The sequence below is a fragment of the Calidris pugnax genome, unplaced genomic scaffold (assembly GCF_001431845.1).
Source record: "Calidris pugnax isolate Ruff unplaced genomic scaffold, ASM143184v1 scaffold44, whole genome shotgun sequence".
Classification (NCBI taxonomy): Eukaryota; Metazoa; Chordata; class Aves; order Charadriiformes; family Scolopacidae; genus Calidris; species Calidris pugnax.
This window is the reverse complement of record NW_015094506.1, coordinates 10155437-10177862: the sequence shown is the minus strand read 5'-3', so window position 1 is coordinate 10177862 and position 22426 is coordinate 10155437. Positions and strand designations below refer to the sequence as shown.

The following is a 22426-nucleotide window of genomic DNA, read 5'->3' as shown; positions in this document are numbered from 1 at the left end:
CCTAAGTCTCTTGCCAACCAACTTTCTTGTTTAGGAAGTTGGTGTTACCAGGAGGTTCACAGCATGGCAGTTTGGTCCTCTGGATGTCCAGCAGACAGTCCTGCTGAGTGAAATGCGCTGTATTAATTCAGAAGAACCCATGATGCAGCGGTTCCATCTAGTTTCTCTGCTCTCACAGGCAACTCCACCACAGTTTAGTTAAAATCATCCCCAAGAACATTGCTTCTGTGCTATCCCTCTTTCCCCCTTCCACACAAGCCATGAATAATCTTCTCTCCTTATTAGCACCCCACCTACCTTCCCCTAATCCAAACACTGTTAACTTGAAAATATATTTGAGTAAGCATTACTACAAGAACCAGTTACTAAAAAATAATCAGGAAATGCATTAATTCAGCCTGTATCAACAACCACAAAAAAAACCCCTTAAGTGTTCAGCTGTTAACACATTGAAGATGGTGATACTCTAGTGGTCCAAATGACTTTCTTTCATCTCCAGTGCAGTGACTCAGAGGACACACTCTTTTTTTTCAGCACTCAAGCCAAAATGCACAACCTCGACTTCTTCTGATAGAGATTCATGTAGGAAAAAATTGTATATTGGAGCGAGGGTAGGGCTTTACACTGGGGAGCTCAGAGGGTAAAGGACAACTGAGGTGGCTGAGGAGGGCTGTTCACAGAAATGTATTAACACAAGAATTTTTACACATATGAAGAAGAACAGAGGAGTTCACAAGAGATGGATTCACGTGATGAAGCACAAATCTTCTTTGGGGTTATTAGACAGAGGTATGAGGAGGAAAGGCAAGCCTGGGTGCTAGGGATCGTTGTTGAGTAGAGGGCAAAAGGGAGATGCCACAGGGAAATAAAATTAGAGAGTTCCCAGTCAAGTTTTTGCTATTCACCAGAAGAGCACTTTTTTTTTCTAGAGAGCTCTTCTTTTTCCCTCCAGAGGCGACCAAAAGGCTGTGGAAAGTTACTGGTATAAGAAAAAGAGAGTAACTGATGAACAGTCCGATTGGAGAACTGGACTCTGTAGAAGTTAAGAATGGGTCCAGAGGAGGGTCACAAAACTGGTCAGAGGGCTGGAACACCTCTCCTGTGAGGACAGGCTGGAGGTGTTCAGCCTGGAAAATAGAAGGCTGCAAGGAGACCTTATTGGGGCCTTCCAATATATAAAGGGGGCTTATAAGAAAGATGGAGAAAAATTTCTTAGGAGGGTCTGTAGTGACAATACAAAGCAGAGGTTTTAAACTGCAAGAGGGTAGCTTTAGATTAGACAGAATAAAGAAATTCTATATGATGAGGGTGGTGAGACACTGGAACAGGTTGCCCAGAGAAGCTGTGGATGCCCCATCCCTGGAAGTGCTCAAGGCCACGCTGGATGGGGCTTTGAGCAACCTGGTCTGGTGGGAGGTGTCCCTGCCCATGGCAGAGGGTTGGATTAGATGGTCTTTGAAGATCCCTTCTAACCCAAAACCTTCTGTGATACTGTGATTCTAAGTACTAAGAAAGGTAAGTTTTTTAAAACAGAGGCAAGACAGAGCCTGGAGTAAGTTTTGGTGGGGAAGAGACTCTAAATGCTTATTTCCAGCTCTCATAATTAGTAAACTCATTGCATCATCCAAACTTTTATCTTTTACAACTGCACCTTACAAACATAGGCAGCTGCATGGTGTTTAGATGCCAGCTGGGGTTAAAACATGACACTTCACGACAAAAACATTTCAGAATTTAACCATGGAAAGAATGGTAGCTCATTTCTCATTTGGGATGCTGTCCTGGGTTATCTGCACATTGGCAAAGGCCACATTCATTTATAGAAGACTAAAAAAAATCACACTTTTTCAATTATCATTGAGAAATCAATTCTGGAATAGACCAAAACTTGTGATTATGTCACAATTTTAAACATGAACAAATTAATTATTTATCTGGTAATATTTAAAACAGATAATTAATTCTTAATATCTCAAGTCTGTATTTCAAAAGAAAAAAAAAATCCTTTGTTCAACCATGCTTTTCAAACCTAAAACTGATCCGTAATGAATCAAATAATCATTTCCACATATACATTATTGCATTATATAACATGAAGATCTGTGATCAGGGTTCATTACAATACATATTTCTATGTAGTGTTTTAAAAAGCAAAAAAATGGTAACTTAAATTTTATAATGAATTATTACATTTTCAAATTCATAGGCCAGAAAGTAGTAAGCATGGAAACAAAGGGTTAGTAGCAACAAAGTTTAGCAAACAGCAAGGTACTGCAGCCATCACAAATCCCACAGACTGATATAATTGACAATACTACATTGTATAATAAAAGTGTGAAAGATCCACAAACTCTTTGTAATCATATACATTGCTTTAGGTCTGTAATCCGTCAATCCGTATAAAACACTAACAAAGTGATAGGTTATTGCAATTGTTTTCTGTAATATAAAGTTACAATTTATTTTTAAAAATACAGCCAAAATAGAATTTACCAATTTAGCCAGGTTTCAAGACATTTACAGTGATTTTTTTTTTTTTAATGCGACAGCAAAACAACTACAGTGACATTGAAATGCTTACACTGAAACCGAGGTACCAGCAAACTGCGAAGGCTGAACAAAATGAACGGACAGGTTTCAAAATGAACAGATTGACTTTCACTGACACTGAAGATCCCACAGCTGTATGGACAGGTAAGTTTCTAACAGCAGAAAGTATTGCAATGAATGTACTTCGGACGACGGTTTAAAAGAGAACATTATTTGCAGCAGGAACTTTACCAGTATGAAACACGCAACCTAAACCCATGTATCTATGTACAACACATACTTTAATGAAAAATGTTTGAACTAGTAAGCTTATTATGTGTAACATTGCTCCCATCTTTAGATGACAGGATTCTAAAATGTATAAAATTGTTTTTCCTTTCATGTCATTCATATTAAAACGATTTTTCTTGCTTTTAAGATTGAAAATTTTAAAGCTGTTGAAATGAAACTTGTCCTTTCATTGGCAAAGAGACATTTTTTTGGCTAGTAAATGCCACAGTTTGGTTAAATCCTGATTGGGTATGAAAATTGTCAGACTGCTGAAGATCAAAAAGTTGAAAAATAAATTAAAGGAGAAAGGAAGGGGTCAGAAAAATAATGAGATATTTTAACATCTGTGGTGGAGCGAGTTTCAAGATTCACATTTTTGTTAGCTGATTACAGCATGAAAGAAACCAGTAATATTAGGCAGCCTTTCATTCAGTAGCAAAGAACATTTATTCAGAAGACTATAAATGACAATAAAACACACAGGTGATAATGTGAGATCATGTCATAAAAAAATAGCTGTTAGAAACGCTAAGGGCCTGAGTTGAAGGTAGCTTAATATGCTCCATTTAACTGAGCAGCAGTTATCTTAAAAAAAAACCTGAAACCAACAAAACCAGGAATTCACTGTTTAGCCTTTCCATGAGCTGTTGCATTATTCTTCGATGACTACAATGGATAACAGCCAGACATAAGGAAAAAACATGTTCATCCCCATATCAGTTTACCTGTTTTAAAGCTCCCGTTCCTGAGAAAAGAGTTATGCCTCATTCCTTATCAAAAGCATGAATTTATAGTTTAAGAATGGTTAAAGAAATTATTTTTAAATTATTAATGAAAAATCTTGATGAGCAAAGTGAGTAACACTGAAGCAACAACCTGTCACATGGGATTCAGCTTATATGATTCTATTAAGACAAGAGAGATGACACTTGCCAGGCAGCATAGACCAGCTGCACCCTACCTTTACATCATTGCTGAACTTATGATGAAAATTTATTATTATGAAAAAAAGTAAGAAAACTTGGGGGGAAAAAAAGGTTACTTACCAGAGTAGCCAAAGCTCTTTGTAATGCATTGTGTGTATTCACATTTGGTCTATAGAGGTCCAAACATCAGAGTGTCCAAGATCAAAAAATGGGGGTTTTTTGGCCCTCACAATACTGTGGGTGTGTACTCATCCATCTCCCTTTTCATTGACTTGACAGCAAGCATAGAGTTACAATAATCTGTCTGCCATAGATAGCAAGTGCAAAGGGTATATGGTTATTACATATATGGACAACACACAAGTAGCTAGAATCTCTTCGAGAGAAGCAACTTTTCTTTATGTGCACATCCATCTAGATGGCATGTCAAAGATAATTAAGTGTCCTGGTATCCTCAGAAAAAAGTGCCTGGCAGAGACTTCTTGGTTCTTTGGTGGAAGATTTCTTGAACTAGTTGTCCCGTTTGCAAAGATCCGAAACTATTAAGCAAAACCTCAAACATAGTCTAAGAACTTTTAAGAGTATATCCTGATTACTCAACCATATATCCTGGTGACTCAACCATACTGTTCAAGAGAGGTGATACAGTCTGTTACCTAGTCTGGAGATGGTTATCCCGTTTTGATTTCTCAGCTGGTCAAGAGAATTAGATTAAAAATAATCTGTCAGTCTCTGTCCCATCCAAATAAGAGGACAATATTCTCTTGCTACGCAACACGTAGAGGGAAATCTCAGACCTAAAAATACAGGATTTAGAAAGAAAAACACGGATGGGTAAATTTCCTGATTTGGTGATCTGGCAGAAATTCCAGATGAAGTCCAAGGGATTTGCCAGGAAAACAACATTAAAAGGTATGGGAGAGGAGAAAGTCAGCCATCGGGATTTGGATCTTCTGCTGCCCAGCAGAGGTGATGGGCATCAAAAAGAACAGCAAGGACACATTTCAAACTCTTGAATTTAAACAACCCAATATGAAACGTGACCAAGGTTCTTGTGCTTTTCAGCTGACATATCCTAAGAAAGTAGTCTTGTCCCAACAGTCAGTGGTAATGGCAGTCCACACGTTACTGAAGTAGGCTAACTTGTACTCAAACAGACTCGGGAAAGAAGAAGCAAGAAGAGGAATCCAGAGAAGATTCTAAGGTCATTTCCTCCAAAACAGTGCTCTGACAAAAAAGCAAAAATACCTCACCAACATACGGAAAGGCAGCTAAATACTCATCAAGGACTACAAGAACCTTGCTAGGGCATGCAGAGATGCAGTAAGGAAGGCTAAGGCTCAGCTAGAACTGCAATTGGCCAAAGGTGTCAAGAACAACAAGAAAGGGTTCTTCAGATATGTGAGGAGGAAGCAGAAGCACAGGGAAGACACAGACCCATTGCCTAACAGGGCAGGAAAACTACTCACTAATCATGCTGACAAGGCAGAGGTTCTTGACATCTTCTTTGCCTCTGTCTTTACCAGCACAGCTGGACCACAGGGCACAGGATCGAGTAGCTACGTCAATGCATGTGTTGACCTACCAGTAGTGGAGGAAAGGCTGGTCTGCAGGCTCTTGCAAGGGCTCAACCCACATAAATCTATGGACCCAGAGGAAATTCACCCTGGGGTGTTAAGAGAAGTGGCTGGCATTAATGCAAGGCCACTATCTATAATCTTTGAGAAGTCTTAGAGATCTCAATATAAGAAAGAAATTTTTTATGCTGAGAACAATCAATCACTGCAACTACCTCTCCAGGGATGCGATGGAGTCCTTATCACTAGAGGTTTTCAAGATGTGACTGGACAGGGTGCTAGATAATCTCATCTAGGCTCCCTTTCCCACAAAAGGTTGGACTGGATGATCTTTCAAGGTTCCTTCAAACCTGGGCTGTTCTATGATAAAAATGGATGAGCTGATGGATTCAATCACTAAAGATTTATGTCTGTAGAAACTGTGATATTGTCTCAGCTGTTTCTGAAGACAGAACTATTTCTGGACAGTACCATTCGAGAGGCTGCATCAGCTGAATCTTTTGGCCAGTTGTAATCAAAGAACTGCCTATCACACCTGCGGCTCAAGCTATGGAGTGAAAGATTTCTGCAAGGATTTGAGAGATTTGCACCATATACTGCATTTAGAGGGAAAAAACCCCTTTTATTTCCATCTTACTGTTATCTGGGTTACATGAATCTGGAGAATGTTAGAGTAAGTCTCTTTCAAGAGTATTGGAATGCCTGGAAAACAAACCACCTCCAAATTATTCAGGAGTCATGTGCTGTCAGCTTCCTTAAAAGGTTTAACACAGAGGACTGTAAATCTCCCATGCCTGTCAGGGCCAGAAGTGGGTTAGGGATAGCGTGGGGCTAGAAAGCAGGCTCAGAATTTCTAATGAGAGCTGAAATGAAAATGATATACCCTCCCATCTGCAACTTGGTCTTACAGACAGCAAGATGCGCCTTTATTCCCTGGGGAGAGAACAAGCATATTGGCAGCAACTGTCGTTCATATTTCCATAAACCCTGCTGATGAGATGCATATGTTCCAAGATGCAGAGAAGTAGTCCTCATACTGCTCTCCGGGGAACACCTGAAGAGCTTGAATCCTGTGCCCTTCAAAGGTGGAACGTGGGAAGAGCTCAGCTGCCATGGCTAGTTGCAACACTAGAAGGCTGTCCTCCAGGAAGTCAGTAAGTGCCAAGGCAGAGCAGGAGGCATGGTTCCATCCCATCAGGGGTCCTCAGCACTGAGTGCTTGGGTCTGATTGATCCTGTAGTATGTCCTCAGATTAGAGCTTGGGCGGAGGAAGATCCAAGCAGCTCAGTTAGTGGAGTTGAAAAGAACACAGAAATTCAGTGTCAGAGGCAATTCTCAGATTCTTTTCGGCTGGCTGAGATCCTCAGGTGCTAAGAGAAGCTACAGAAACCACCCAAGCCTCATCTAGTAGTCTCTTGGTGGTAGAAGGCCCTTGGAGCTGCTACTGCAGAGTGGGCAAAGGCCTCTGTTTAAGCTGATATTTTGGTTAAGCAAATTCTAGTGAAACCATGGGTTTCTTCATTGGGCGAGGCTCTTCCTTACCCAATGTTGCCAGGGAAGGTTCATGACAAATAGAACTTGGCCTTGATCCCAGATTTAGATAATCCTAAATGCTACTACAGTCAGAGGTAGGCCACCACTTTTACTAGGATAGTACTTTCATTTTAAGCAACAGGTATTAAAAGTGCTGGGGATGTATCACGTCCTGTTGCAAGGGAAGCAAGAAGCAACCGTATGTCAGTGTCACTTGTCAGTGAGGCACACGCCTCACGATAGAAAAACATTTAAACCCATCCTTAGATGGAGCTATGGAGTATGATTCAGGAAACATATATGAAGTATCTAGACCCATTTCTAATAAGGAAAGGAAAAGCAGCAGAGACCATGCTCCCATAGGGAGGGGCACTGGATTTGACAAACTCAAATTTCAAAAATAATCATACAAGACTGGTTGGAAAGGAGAACTACATAGCCAAAGGCTAACAATAATAAAAAAATAAAGACATGAACACCAGTTAAGAGGCATCTAGAATGCCTCCACTGTTGTGCACTGAGTATGAAAGAGAGAGGGATAGTGTGAAAAAGCTTTAACTTCTGAGACCAGAAAAAAACAGGAGGATGCTATCTTTGAATACCTGCAGTGTACACTTCTCTGTTAGTTTTTCATACTGTAAAACAGCCGATGTCTAGCGAGATGCAATACTACAACAGTGTTCCTTTGCAACCATAAAACAGTCAGTACTGACTCTTTGCTGCTTCACTTTTGATCAACTGCATCAACAAGTCATCAGAATATTTTAAAATTTTAACTTCCTCTACTTTCCCTGCACTTGGTGCCCAGTGTTTCACTCAACAAGAAACAAATCTCTCTGCAAAACAACAGGACAAAGTTTGATTATAATGGTTGTTTCCATGGAAACAGTGGACTTTTCAGGATGTTTGATCATGTATTTACCATTTGATCGGTGAGAAAGAACTAGTAGCAAAACACTGAAAACACAACTCGGAGAGGAAAGTTAATTTATTTGTCTAAAACATCAAACTAAGTTGAGATACCTTAGTTCAGTCAAAGCTTCTTCAGTTTCTTCACAAGCCTGGACTTTATAAACAAATATTCCAAGTTCATCTATCTACAAAAATAGGATGGACAATTCTTGACTTTCTTCAGATACCAAGTTAAATTACAAGTCCTTGAAAATCAGATGAAAAATAGGAAGCGATCCTATACTCCTTAATACACTCCACCACATTTCCCAAGTGTACTGGAAAGGAGGAATATTAGCCTTCTTTGGAAAGGTGCACGGGAAGGCTTATTGCCATCTCTTGGAGACAGGGTATGCATCTACATCACCATGACTGCCATGGTACAGAATCCTTGCCTGCTACTTTTATACGGCATGACCAATTATCTGAGAGTTGTAGTCTGCTGTCTCCATTCGCAGAATGTACGGGATGATGCTGTCAATCTGAACGTTCCCAATCAGTCCTGCAAAGAATAGCTCTTCGGTGATGGCAGCGCTCATCAGCCTAAGAGCCGGCAATCGGAGAAGAAGTCTAGACAGTCTGGAAAATAAGTTTGGTAAAAAGTGTTACTTGTGGTCACAGGTTTTAGTGCTATTCACAATCATGGTATCGGTAAGAGAAGAGAAGAAAATAATAAGGGGCAATACTAGTCAAAATTTGCTATACCTAGTTCATGAAAGGCTTAAATATTTAAATCAGTAGAGTATTAAATTTATGTCCAGTCATGTCTTCAACAGTACAAAAAAACGTGGGTAAGCCTGTCAATTACATGGGCTATATAATGTTTGGACTTAGACTAAATAAGGAAATATTCCAAGTTATGTACAATTCAAAATGAAAACATTAAAAATATTTATTTTATTTCCAACATTTCATTTTACAAACATTAGTAACAACTGAGTAGATAAATAATACTCACAAAATGTATGAGTACATGCATAGTATTTGAAATAATCTAAAGGTAATTTCTTACCTTGAAGGAGGTGAGGAGAAAATGTACATATTTATTACAAGAAATACTGTACAAATCAGTATCACTGATGCTCTGAAAACAAAATCAATCAAGTAAGCATATAAGTTTACAGACCTGTAAGTATCATCTGGATATGCTTTTGTTACATAGTCTTGGAACTCCATGTAAGCCTTTTCTTGAAATTTCTCAATCTGTGCCACATTTTCTAGACCTGGGTGATCTGAAAAAAACCCACCACTCCACATTGTTATACCTGTTATATATAAGGTGCATTAAAATCCATACAGATTATCTAATTGTAAGCATACTGAAATCATTATTTGGTAGCTGTAGCAACTTCATAGTTTCAGTGGAGGACTCTGCTTTACCTCCCTATATTTCTTTTCCTCTATGATTACGTATGTTGCGTTTTACTTGGTTTTTTATAAATACAACCGGGCATTTTGAAGAGTTCAAAGAAATGCAGTGCTTGCAATGTTTACATCTATCTTTACATCTGTCTTGATGATACAGCTCTGTTCTGTGTGTAGCAGTAGAACAGCGTTGTTTCAATACACTGACATTTATTGGAATAAATTAAGTAAAATTAATGTAAAATTAAGATCAGTGGAAAAAGCAGAATAAAAGGCTATGAACCATTTGTTTCCTAGAACTGTAAAAGATACGTAGCAGATAATTCTTTTTCAATTGTTGGGTACAAAATTTTCAAGTGTGATAAATGTAATTTTTAGCAGTGATTTAAACACTTGAAATTTACATTTTGCTAAAATGAAAAGATATTAACCTAACTGCCAAGACACATTTGGAAATTATTATCTGGTAATTCTGAACACTTTACATGCTCTGTAATTTTTATTATCCATCTATCTAAATGTAAATATTTTACTGTCATAGTAGCATGACAAATCACGTAGATTTTATTTTTCAGAAATGGGATCATAAATGAGCTGCCAAATTATTATGTCAGATAAAAGATTATTTCTAGCAGTCACTCCTCCCCTCCAAATATATGACCTTCTGTTAACAAAACCTGGAGTATTTGGTCAAGCTCTGCAGATACAGAAGCTTTCAGAGCAGTTCAGCAGTTCTGTGATACACTGGGCTCCCCTGAACACATCGTTTCACAGGGGAATATTTTGTCCTATATAGCAATTCAGTCATTCCGAAAGCATGACTTCAAATTCATGCAGAGGACAAGAGGTAAACAAGTTCATGAAGAGCAACACATTCTGAAGAGTTGTTGTTGACATGAATATGCATCACTTCACGATGCTGCTTTTAGAGGAATGTCAGAAACACAGCTACAAGTCAACTTCCAAACCCAGTAGTTTGAACACCACCGCTAGTACGCTAGAGCCATTTACAGAGATCCAAAGTCTTCCAGGCACTCCCTTTATGCTCATCTCTTTGCCCAAGGCTGTCTTGTGACAGTCAAACAGCTGGTTTGGCACAGAAGATTTTCAGTAATCTTCAAGTCTCCAGTGACAGAAGACAGCAAATCAGCAGGGTCTACTAATGCAGATGTTCTTACCTTAGGGTAAGACTGAAAAATTCTTGGAGATACAGAAAGTACTCGAGGTTTACGTGTTTTTCTTTTATCAAAAGATTTGGGTTTGGTTTTATATTAAATCTCTAAATTCTGAATGATGAGTCTAAGACCTGCAGTATACTGATGTAATATATGAATGCCTTTAGTGAAAAGTTAATTCTATGATTTTCAAGTAAGAAAATTAGTTGTGTAATTTTCTACAGTCCAGGCATATGTGTTACATAGTCTAACTACTCAGTCCCTATCTACAATAACCAGAGGACTCTTCTTCCTCCGTATTGTAGGCTAATCTCCCAGAAGGAAAAAATAATAATCATTTTATCTTCACTAATGCATGTCCATTAACATTACTTGGAGTACATTAGGCAAATACTGTTCAGAGGACAGAAATAATAATGTAAGGGAATGTTTGTGGCATTCATTCTCCAGAAATGCTATATGTAATATTTATTTTCAAACTACCTATGTGAAGTGAGGTGACATGTTTTTGTGCTTTTTCATGTGAGAATCGATGTCGAGAGATAGTCTTTCATACATTTAATATTCAACTTCAGTCCACCTCAGCTGGATGTGCAAGAGCAACACTTCTGAAAATTAAACTGACAGTCCTCAGAAAAAGTACCACAGAAAGGAGGCACAGAATTAAAAGTAATAGATAAAGAAATGAAAATAATATATATATATATATATATATATATAAAAAATCAATGGCAGAGGTAAGAGTAAAGCTTTTGTCTCCAAAGTGGTATTCAACTATTTACATTAAAAGATTAACCCTCCTCTTCCTACAGTCCTCATTACACACCTTCCAAGAGTCCTCAACAAGTGAGGCAGTAAGTCTACAGGTGACAGTAACTGAATATAATGACACAGGCAGAACTTATATGGCAAAAAGTAGCATAGTTTTAAGTTTTACGTTTGGAATAACTACATACCAGGGCTGAAGAGGACGATTGCTTTCAAATACGCATATTCATATCCATCTAGACAAAGCTTAACCATGCTGTTACAGAACTCTTGCAATTTGAAGATATGCTCCATCACTAGTTTTCCTCTGTCTGTTGGCAGCTTATCTAAGACAACACACACAAAAAATACAAAACCCCCCAGTCAACACACATGCAAAAAAATGTGGTCACACTGGATTTCTAAGAATAATGATTTGTATTAGATTCAGACAGTGGGAAATCTATGCCATCTACATATAAACTCATAGGCTAGGTCTGAATAATCTTGACACAAACAATTTTACTATAACAATCTTTTTTTTTCCTTTTTTTTTTACCGCCCTCACATTGTACAACTGGGTCTCTTCCTGCCACTAAAGCTTCCATAATCAGGGGTGGATAAGAGCTTGAAATGATCAATGAAGGGAAAGACTACTTATAAGAAAAGAAAACACTGCTACTGCAGATCTTTGCTTTACATCTAAGGCTCAGGTGCCATGAGACAGATCAGCGTACAGTATCACAGGTCATTTTAGTCAAAGACGTACAGATTTGCTAGTATGTTTAGCTGATCCATTGCATTTAGAGGTTTAATCAATTTGAATTATAAAACATTGTGATTTATAGGGGGATCTTGTGGATATTTTTACATCATGAAAACCTCTCAGAAAGAATTCTTTAATCCCTCATCATGAAGGAGAGGAAAAATTCATATTCTTGTGGGCTGTTTTTCTACCACTTACCAATCTGTTCTTGTATTGCATAAACAGTGAATTTTCATCCACAAAATAGCAAATAACCTTAAAATGTAGTTAAACTTGAAAATGCTAAGGTTTTTGTATGTACATCTACCCCATTAAAAATGTGTTAAGACTATGAACAGATGAAGGCTATACTATTTTTGACTTGTTGGCTTTTAGCACTGAAAACCTTGTGAGAGTTCACAAGCACATAAAGAAGATTAGCCAAAAGACTTCCCTACCACTCAGAAGAACATTTCCTTCACTGCAGATGAAAGAGGAGGCCAAATGACATCTCATTCATTTGAATGAAAAAAATGCGAAAGATGCAGAATGTAGGATTAATAAGAAATGAAGTGTACTTAGCGGAAGACTTGCATTAGTCTAAAACGAGTCTATAGCCCAGCTATGTAAAGGAAGTGTATCACCAAGTTGGCATTCAGCTGCTTTCTTTCATAGGAATGAACAGCAAGGACAGATGGGTCATTCTTTAAACCCTTGATACAGTGGAATCATATTCACATTACATTTGTGTTCTTAATGTTGATGCTGCCTGAAATATTCCCAATTTGATCTGACATAGACTAACAGAACAGCAGAACACTGTTAGACATTACACAGACACACAATAAACCCCCCCCCCCCAGTAAATAACCTATCTTCAAAAGATGGGTGGTTTTTTTATTATTTTCTAAATTTGGAGGGAAGGAAATATTAGCATAGCTGACTTTTGCAAAATTGCTAAAAAATTCCATCTTGTGAACTGTATTTTCTAGTATTATTTTGTTTCAGTGCTAACTGCTAAACTCTTTACAAACAGTAGATTTTTATTAACGACTGAATGATCAATAAAAAGCTTTTGCACAGTTCAAAACTTAAAAAACTAAGTAATTCCCCAAGTCTGGCAACGCAGCCAGTGTACACCTTACCTTGCTGTAAACTGCCGTGAAGGTGATTGACAAATGCAGTTAATATTGTCGCCACATTCATAACTTGTGAACATTGTGCAAGACCAAGCGTAAAAAGTTCGTTCCAGCAGGCTTTTACTAATGATATGCTGTTATCCTGTCTATTAAAAAATAAAATAATTTCACTTAATAAAATCAGCCATTTGCAATCACAGGTTTTTTAATTTGAAGAACACTTCATAAAACATTCATTTAATTCAACCATTGCAACCAGTACCAAAACGAAGCCCTGCATCAAAAGTATTTTTATTTGCATGCTAAGATTAAAATACCTGTTTTAGAGTGACATTTGTAAAGAAGTGATTTTTGTTTTAATAATCAAAAGTAAAGAGATCTCCATCACAAAAGCAAGCTGAACTTACACTAAATGACAACTGTCTAGGCATGTTCCATACTAATTTTTTTAGGATTTACACTAACTTTTGTATAACATTTACAGGCATGGACAAAAAAAGTTTGCATTGCTCCTGTATTGTGGATGTAGAACAGATTCAAAGGTCTATTTTTTTTCCTACTTGTAATCTGGCAGGTTGCTGTAATTTCATAATTAAAAATACACATGAAATGGAACATGTGAGATCAAGTTCCTGAGCTTCCTGACTGCTATTTTCTGTATCCTTTTCATGTTTGGAATCAGGATTGAAATACAGACTTTGAAGTATAAATAGAAGTCATGAGGATTTGCTGGCTGGAAGAATTAGTCCTGAAATTTTCACAGTTTTAGCCAGTAAATATAAATAATGGAAAGTTAAAAGAAGCACAAGACCTATCAAAGAAGAAAAGCACATTAAAGCTAGGATTTCAACTACAAAAATACAATGGAGTGGATTTTTGTAAGAATATTGGTGAAATCTTCAAGAACATTTCTGATGATTTACTGCAATACTAATATGCCAAATGACTTATCCTGTGCTGGATTACAGAGAGCAGTAGGGCAGTATTTTTCACTCCGATCCAGTTCTTGTTATGGGAGACATGATACTGGACATGCAGCTTCTAAACATATTTGTCACATCCCTACTCGTCTCCTCTCAAAGGGACTATGCTGAGGAACAGTGAAAATAGGGTATACTGGCTACTCAGCTGGTATGTGTGGGGATAAGTGTATCATTTATAGACCCTTTGTGGCTGATTAAACTTAACCAGCCTCAAAAAACTAAGAGGCTGTCACCAGCTTGATGAACGTTTCAGTAGGAATCTCTCTTGCCTACAAAGGTCCTTGTGCAGGAAGATGAACTAAGCAATAACTTGGTACCATTAAATAAATGAGTATGCCAAAGCCAACCATCCTTCCAGGACTAAGGAAAACACTGCCTGAGGAGTGTATCCACCTGGATACAATTATCTACCTTCCCTACAAAAGCATTACTATGGTTTTGTTTTGGCTCGTCATCTCCTCTCAATTACTAGTAATTTCTCTTTATTTTAAGTGAAATGAGTCGCCCTTCTGAAAGTCAAAATTATCGTACATAACGTGCTCAACCCGAAAAAGCTGCATTAGTTTCAAATAAATCTCCACTTGAAAAAAAGTTTGTGTTTCCTTCAATAGGAAGACTTTATGTTAAATGGTTTTTAAATATACTGTTGGCCATGATCTTGACTGGGACTGTAAATGCCAGCACAGGTACATATTAACACTATTAACACAGCCTACTCCTTCGTTTTTTAATTCAAACAGAAAAATATACTGGGAAGTAACATATTCAAAAAGCATGCAGATTTTCCATAGGCATTTCTTGTTAATCTTTTTGGAGAGAGAGGTCTTCTGTACAACATTTTCTTTTAAAAAGCAATTCCCATTTATTGTTTTAACACTAATTTGCAGTGTCCTTCTGTTACAAAAAATGTTTAAAAACATATAATAATGTAATGTACTATGTTAATTTGCTATGTATTTTGAAATTATGCAGGGCAACAATTTCTGCTAAAATAAAACATCACATTTACCTGATTTTTTATCCTTGCTATTGTTTAAATTTATAGAATTTCACTTTTTTCTTCTCCAAAACACAGGCTTCAATTACACACAATATAGTATCTTTCCTTAAACAATGTAGAATAATTTGGCATAAACATCTGAGCAAACACAAATGGTAATCACAGATCATCCTGGTTTTGACAGCTTTCCTGGAAAAGGGGACAATCCCTCACTTTAAAAAGGAATTCTCTTTGCTGCCACAGTCATACACTATTTTGACTGAACTAAAGAAAAACACTGTAGATGAGAAGAGACAAACATGATTTATGCTCCATTTGTGTCAGAGCTGATACAGTATTTTTATTTGTCTGATGTGTCTTCATAAAATTACTTCTGAAAATCACATAAATCACTTTTCCCCTTGCTGTTTTTAGATGTTTTCTTATGATGATTGGCAATGTATTACTACATTTGGCTTAAGAATTTTAAGCAATACACTGAATTCTACTGGAAAAGCAGGATGTTACACAAACTGTAAAAAGAAAAATAAGAATTACTTTCTGGTTACAGCAACCATTTGTTTTTGGAAAATCCCCTGAAATTAAACAACTTCCTCCTGAATGCTTGCTGCATCAAGCTAACCATTTTCTTCATATAGGTCATTAAAAGCAAAATTATTACCACTAATTCACCTATAAAGATAACAATATTTGGGGATCCAGAGAAGAGCTTTGTTGTGGTGACTGCCTGATAAGCCTCTAATTTGGGATGTAGCTATTAAAAAATAATAGGAAGTCCTATTTACTAAAAATTTATTAATAAAGTAGCAGCGTGCAGGCATTTGGTTGTTTTAAATCAACTCCTTTTTTCTTCAAAACCCAACCAAAGTACCTGAACTGGACTGAAGTTGGCAGTAGTTTTGATTAAGAAAACCTATGTTTGTGATGAAGATCTATAAAACAGTTTTAATAAGTAGATTTATATTTTTAAATGTCCCTGAAGAAGACAGTGAAAAAGAAATATTTAAAACTGCATATTCACAACATGAATGAACAGAGGAACTGAACACTTACCCTAACGCTTGGAAAGATGGAATGGAACGTGCCCAGTGCATGGATAAGAAAAGCAACCTGGAGGCAGACTCACAGATATAGTGAACGTTAAGATATTCAGGCATAGGAGAAGGCATCGTGAGCTGGCAACCAAAAAACAGGGAAAAAAAAAAAAGTGCAAGTCAGTTATTTTATTTTCTTCATAAAAAAACATGCTAAGAAAAAATCTGTCTTAGAGTTTCTTTTAAGTGAAAAGGTAAAATTGTTTTTTAAATAGATGTGAGATAATCTTGATGTAAAATTAATTCACTGCCTTTTTCATTAGCCTCACTATTATATACTATAATAACTACAAAGCAACAAGAAAGGCAAATAGTTTGAATCTTTATCTTAGATAAATACTCATGTCTGGGACAGCTGGAGATAAAGAATCCCAAATAAAACTCAACTTTCGAGACAGCCTCAAAGAATAAAAGCTTTATAAGAATCACTGTAATTTGAATTAAAGTTCTTACATTTTAATACAGATAAATATATAAAAAATACACAAAGGCATCATTACTTTCTAAAGCTTCTCCCAGAGAAGTAGAATAAGTGGCCTGAAAAATTAAAGGAGTTACCAGATTTCCTGGGGAGGTGGTGTGTTTGTTTTTTACAGAACATCTTTCTTTGTACTTTTAATTAATGTTTTACAATTAAATACATCAAAAATCTTTTGATGCGTGAGTAAAATATAATACACAGCTGCTCCCAAGTCCTAAAAATATAATCAATATACATCAGAAAGGACCAGCTCTACCTTTCTTAATGTACATGAGTAAAAGCAGTGGCGTGGTATAATGGTTTGGCTAACACAATTTTAAAAAAACCCTGAAATTTGTAAAAGAGAGATGTTTATTTGAGTGATCAAAACATGTGCTGAGGAGAGGTGTTTTGGTTTAACCCCAGCTGGCAACGACGCAGCACAGAGCTGCCCGCTCATTCCCACACAATGGGATGGGGGGCAAGAATTGGAAGGGTAGGAGTGAGAAAACTTGTGCGTTGAGATAAAACCAGTTTAATAATGGAAATAAAATATAATAACAACTGATAATAATGAAGAAAAGGAAAAGAATAAAAAATTAAAAATAACAAAGAGAGAGAAATAAACCCCAAGAAAGACAAGTGATGCAAATCAAAGCAATTGCTCACCACCCACCGACCGATGCCCAGCCAGTCCCTGAGCAGCAGCCCCCCCTTGATGACCTTCCCTCTAGTTTATATGTTAAGCATGACACCATATAGCATGGAATATCCCTTTGGTCAGTTGTCCCAGCTGTGTCCCCACCCCTGCTCGATGTTGGGGCGGTGTGAGAAGCAGAAAAAGCCTTGACTCTGTGAGCGCTGCTCAGTAGGAACTAAACCATCCCTGTGTTACCAACAAATCCAAAGCATGGCCCCTTAATAGCAACTGTGAAGAAAATTAACTCTATCCCAGCTGGAACTAGCACAGAGCAGCCAAGTTTAATAAAATGCCTGGTACTGAAGAAGTTTTCAGATGAGCAAGCTTTTTGATTTGTCCATTAATAATAAGATGAAAAAAAAAAATGGACAGAATTTCTGCAGGCTTGTAAAATGAGAAATAAAGCCTGAAAATACATGGCTCACTAAAAAAGAAAACGTATTTTCCCTTATTGATTAAAGTCAATTAATATCATACTAAAATAGGGCATATACACAAAGGAGAAAATGACACTTAAGAGTCTCAAAATCCAGTTGCAGATTGCACCAGATCCCTTTGTTAACAAGCGAGAATGTGGATGCTGACTCTCTGCTCTGTGTGACTCTTGTTTATCTAAATCCTTTTGCATGTATTACCTAAATCTTAAGGTAAGAAGCCATTAAATAAACAGTGCAGCTAAACCACCAAAGAGACATGTGCATTTTCCCAAACAAGCAGTTAATCAGTGAACAAAAGCAGTGCATTCATCAGCAATGAATGCCAATAACTGAACCTACTCTCCTAAGAAATTCAACAGTAAGATTTAATCAGATGTTTCTTTTCTATTACTATGTTAAAATGGTTATAAATAGTCCACAGTAGAAAAGTATGATGAAGTACCCGGAATGCTACGTGTGCATCGCTGAGTAGCGGCCCCTCTATTTCGACGATATTCATGCTTGTTTCTCCCCCCATCAGCTGCACGCCGCCCTCCATGCTGTCAGAGCTCTGGCACGCCCCACTCTCGCCTGGATTCAATGCTTTCGCAAGAGTATCGAACGCCCTGCAAGATCACAGCAAAAAAAAGCAAACAAATTCAAAAAACAATTAAAAAAAGAAAAGAAAACTTTAGAGACCGTTTCCATTTAGGAGGAAGCGGCACATGTCTGAAACCTGTATCCGGATGCCTGTTTCAAAGAACCAGATTTGGAAAATAGCAGTCAGCAGTGCGCTTCTCCTGCCGCTCCACCGAACAAAATCCCTGAAAACCCCAACTTACAGTGGCTCTGCAACAAAAATTAGCAGCAGATCCCGTTCACACTAGTTGCCAACAAATTCACAGTTTTGACATATTGATTGTGTTGCTGAATCACAGTTTGCCTTTCAGGATCTCTTTAGTGTTGTTTACTGAGAGTGCTGGCATGAGCGTTTTGAGGACATCAGAGTGCTGTTAAAGCAACTTAATGCACATGTAAATTTTAGACTTTTGCTGCTATGAAGCACAAATGGAACAAGCGTGGTTTTTTTAAGTAATGAGCTGTGGTTAAGTTATCCAGCTTAATTTGAAAAGACTGTTTCAACTATGTAAGAGAAAGCACTCTCATGCTTTCAGTATCATCCTTAGCATCCTTTGATGTGAGGCAGTGACTCCTGCAAAGATGAAGTCACAGGCACAAACATTACAGGAGAGATGACAGGAAGAGCACAGATATATTCAATATTTTGATAACATTATTTCATTTGGTGACAAATCCATTGTTTTTCTTGCATGAATACACCTGAGAACCAAACCTGATATATCTTCAATCAAAAATCAACAGATTAGATGCCTGCCTACAGAGAGATGACATATCCTGAGAGCGATATCATTTGTATACAGCATTGTGTGATAAAATTATGTGCAGAGGGCTGAAAACTTTACAAAAGCTGAGTAACAGCTGGTATGTAGAACTGATTCTGAATTTATAGAGACATTTTTGTTACCACAGAATCTAAAATCACTGATTGAATGCCAAAGTCTCGAGCAGAATTTTGCAACCTTCTCTTCCCCCACACTCCCTAGCTATCTGAATTCGTTAACATGCCAGAATAGTCTAAATGTTTACTCTATTTGACATAAGTAGTTACCACCAAATGAAACATCCCAATAAAAGAGCTGCTGACACTGGCTCAGGCTTGAGATGAACTAGTGTTTGGTCCTACACTAGCCTGCATGCCTTGATGTGTACACTTGAGGGTGACTGGGGCATGCACGAGTGGATTAAACAGGTATAGGTGGACTACACAGATATACCTGGGACGTTTTCTGTCTCTGGCATACATAAAGTAGGCATGAAGGGAATGCATTCATGGGTAAGCTCTGGAAGTTTTATTATTGGACTCCTGCTAGGAGATCTGAATTTCAGGTCCTGCATGGCTCACTCTTGGCAGACTTATGTAGAAGAGGCAAACTCAGCAGCTCACAGGCAGATGCTTCTTAGGGAAAACAGGATCTCTACAGGGCTTTTCATATAGCAGGAACAGAAATGTAAGAGAGGAACAAGATCTCTCCTTTCCCCAAAAGGTAAATGTCATATCCATCTGCCACAGTTCTGACTTTATTCCAGGAAAGGCTGAAAAGTCTTTTTAAATATGGTGGACAGGTACACTGGTTAACCATGTCTGCCTGCGATACTCCCACTTGTTATTGAATGTTTGCTTTCAAAGAAATCTTCTCCCTCCTACCCCATAAATGGGTAGCAGTAAGCCAGCAGACATGAACAGAAGCGTCGCTTCCTCATGGCTCCACACTGGGATCTTTTTAATACAAAAGCAATAATTGCAAGGTAAAACACCAATGAAAAGAGAATCCAGAACAAAGCTTGGCTGGACACTGTGAAAACCGAGCCCACAAACTGAGAAGAAAAGGTATAATCAACATTCAAATACATGGTATTGATATCCTTTGCTAGACACAACTTTGTTTCTATTTGTGTTGGTCCCAGTCACTAGGAGATATATAGGACTGCTGATAAACTGTAAAAAATGGCCACAGATAACGAGGCCATTAGAGGACAAGGCATATAACATTACAGTATAAAAGCAGTGGAATGCTAGCAGCAAAGTTGTACGCTAATTTTGTGTCATCAGAAGTGAAAATACAGCTACTGTAGCTGCAATGGATGGATAAAACTTGCTTCCTGAAATCCCTTAACCTCTTTTTCTTCAGTAAACATCTGTGTCTCTTAGATCAAGCTGGCATAAAGCCTGGCAAAGAAATCAAAGATTTAGATAAAAATTTAATTTCTGCTTGGGTAACAAGTTGCCTTTCATAGGAATATTTAACTTGAACCTCTCCACTGGAAATCTATTAGTTAAGCTACTAGACAAGAGTACGCATTAAAGCTGAGTCAGAGCTCTTGGAAGCTCTCTGGCTGAGAGAACTTGGGGTCTTGTCATAGTCAGATTTTTAAAAATGAACATTTCTGTTGTTGAAATTGGCAAAAGCAAGCATCTGCAAGTGCCAGGAAATAAAGAACTGAAAGATTATCCTGCAACCTTATTACTACATCTTTTTGAACAGCTGCAGTATTGAATGTAGTTTATCAGCACATACAATGATACTACTTACACAGTATGTTCTTGTATTCTTTACCTAGGACACAGCAAAGGTCCAAATCAGCACCTATATAAAGTCACATTGACTTTCCAAGCAGCATATATAGAAAGGAGCAGAACAAATGCATTCTGCTTGCAATTACACAACGCAGTAGAGACTACAGGAGAGATCATGTATTTCAGTCAGTACAAGCTACTTCGCCATACATCAGTCTTTTGTTCCTTGGCAGATTTACTCCACATACACATTTTCAAAACTACATATACAGTGTAGATGGTGTGTAAATGAGTATTGCTGGGACAGCTCTCAGAAGGTTCAACAAAGCCAAGTGCAAGGTCGGGGCTTGCCTGGGCTGTGGCAACCCCCAATATCAATACAGGCTGGGGAATGAAGAGATTGAGAGCAGCCCTGCAGAGAAGGACTTGGTGTTCTGGTAGAAGAAAAGCTGGACTTGAGCCGACAACGTGCGCTTGCAGCCCAGAAAGCCAGAAATATCTGGGGCTGCACCAGAAGAAGCATGGCTAGCAGGTCAAGGGAGGTGATTCTGCATCCAGCTCTGGAGCCTGAGCACAGGAAAGATATGGACCTGTTGGAGCAGATCCAGAGGAAAGCCACAAAAATGATAAGAGGGATGGAGCACTTCTCCTATGAGGACAGGATGAGAGAGCTGGGGTTGTTCAGCCTGGAGAAGAGAAGGCTCCAGGGAGACCTTACTTAAAGGGGGCCTACAGGAAAGTTGGGGACAAACTTTTCAGCAGGGCCTGCTGTGATAGGACAAGGGCTAATGCTTTTAAACTAAAAGAGGGTAGATTTAGCCTAGATGTAAGGAATTTGCTTACAATGAGGATGGTGAAACACTGGAGCAGGTTGCCCAGAGAGGTTGGAGATGCCCCATTCCCTGGAAACATTCAAGGTCAGGTTGGACAGGGATCTGAGCAACCTGATCTAGTTGAAGATGACCCTGCTCACTGTAGGGGGCTGGACTAGGTGGGACCTTTAAAGGTCCCTTCCAACCCAAACTATTCTATGGTTCTGTGATATTCAATGAATGGATTTGTACTGACGGTGAGAATTCTGCAAGTTCTCCTGTGTAGAAAGAAAATGTTTTTTAAGCTTTTAAGACGATTAATAGTTACAGGCATTAAACTACTTACACAGGTGAGATCTCTAAGAAACAGTTTAATAGAATGATAAAAAATACTTAGACTCTAGTACAAGATCTAAGACACATTAAGGACAACCAAAAGGTAAGAAAATCAGCTATGAGATTTACATTGAAATTCCTTTCAAGTATAAACAACTGAAAGTATTTATTTCTCAAATGGAATTTCCTTATGATTTCACTTGGAAGAATCTTGCAAGATTTATCTTCTACATGAGCTCAGGCTGTTATTTTTAATGCAGGTAAATTACCTACATTTTTAAGCGTAACATGCCTTACCTTGTAACATCACTACTAGCTTGTTCTTCTTGCGGGAGTTCAGATAACGATGCATCTCCATTACTTAAGCTCTCAATCATAGATAGCTCTGTACTGCTTTGTGACATGTCTTTGCATTTACTGAGATTTGCTAATGAAGTCACCACGTTTGCCAGTGTACTTAAATCTCCCTGACATGCTTCAACCTAAGGGA

At 37.9% G+C, this 22426-nt stretch overlaps 1 protein-coding gene across 6 annotated transcripts in view; it reads right to left on the bottom strand.

The window, feature by feature from the left end:
* Positions 1–2423: 2423 nt before the first annotated feature.
* Positions 2424–22426, bottom strand: part of NR2C1 (nuclear receptor subfamily 2 group C member 1) — a 57006-nt gene continuing 37003 nt past the window's right edge. For all 6 annotated transcript variants that reach the window (XM_014964026.1, XM_014964028.1, XM_014964023.1 and 3 more), the window contains 7 exons: positions 22234–22418; positions 18095–18257; positions 16015–16136; positions 12985–13124; positions 11304–11441; positions 8934–9039; positions 2424–8386 (listed from right to left, as the gene is read on the bottom strand). In XM_014964026.1, coding sequence (XP_014819512.1) covers positions 8212–8386; positions 8934–9039; positions 11304–11441; positions 12985–13124; positions 16015–16136; positions 18095–18257; positions 22234–22418 — 1029 coding nt within the window. In that variant the 3' untranslated portion in view covers positions 2424–8211. The remainder of the gene's footprint in view (positions 8387–8933; positions 9040–11303; positions 11442–12984; positions 13125–16014; positions 16137–18094; positions 18258–22233; positions 22419–22426) is intronic.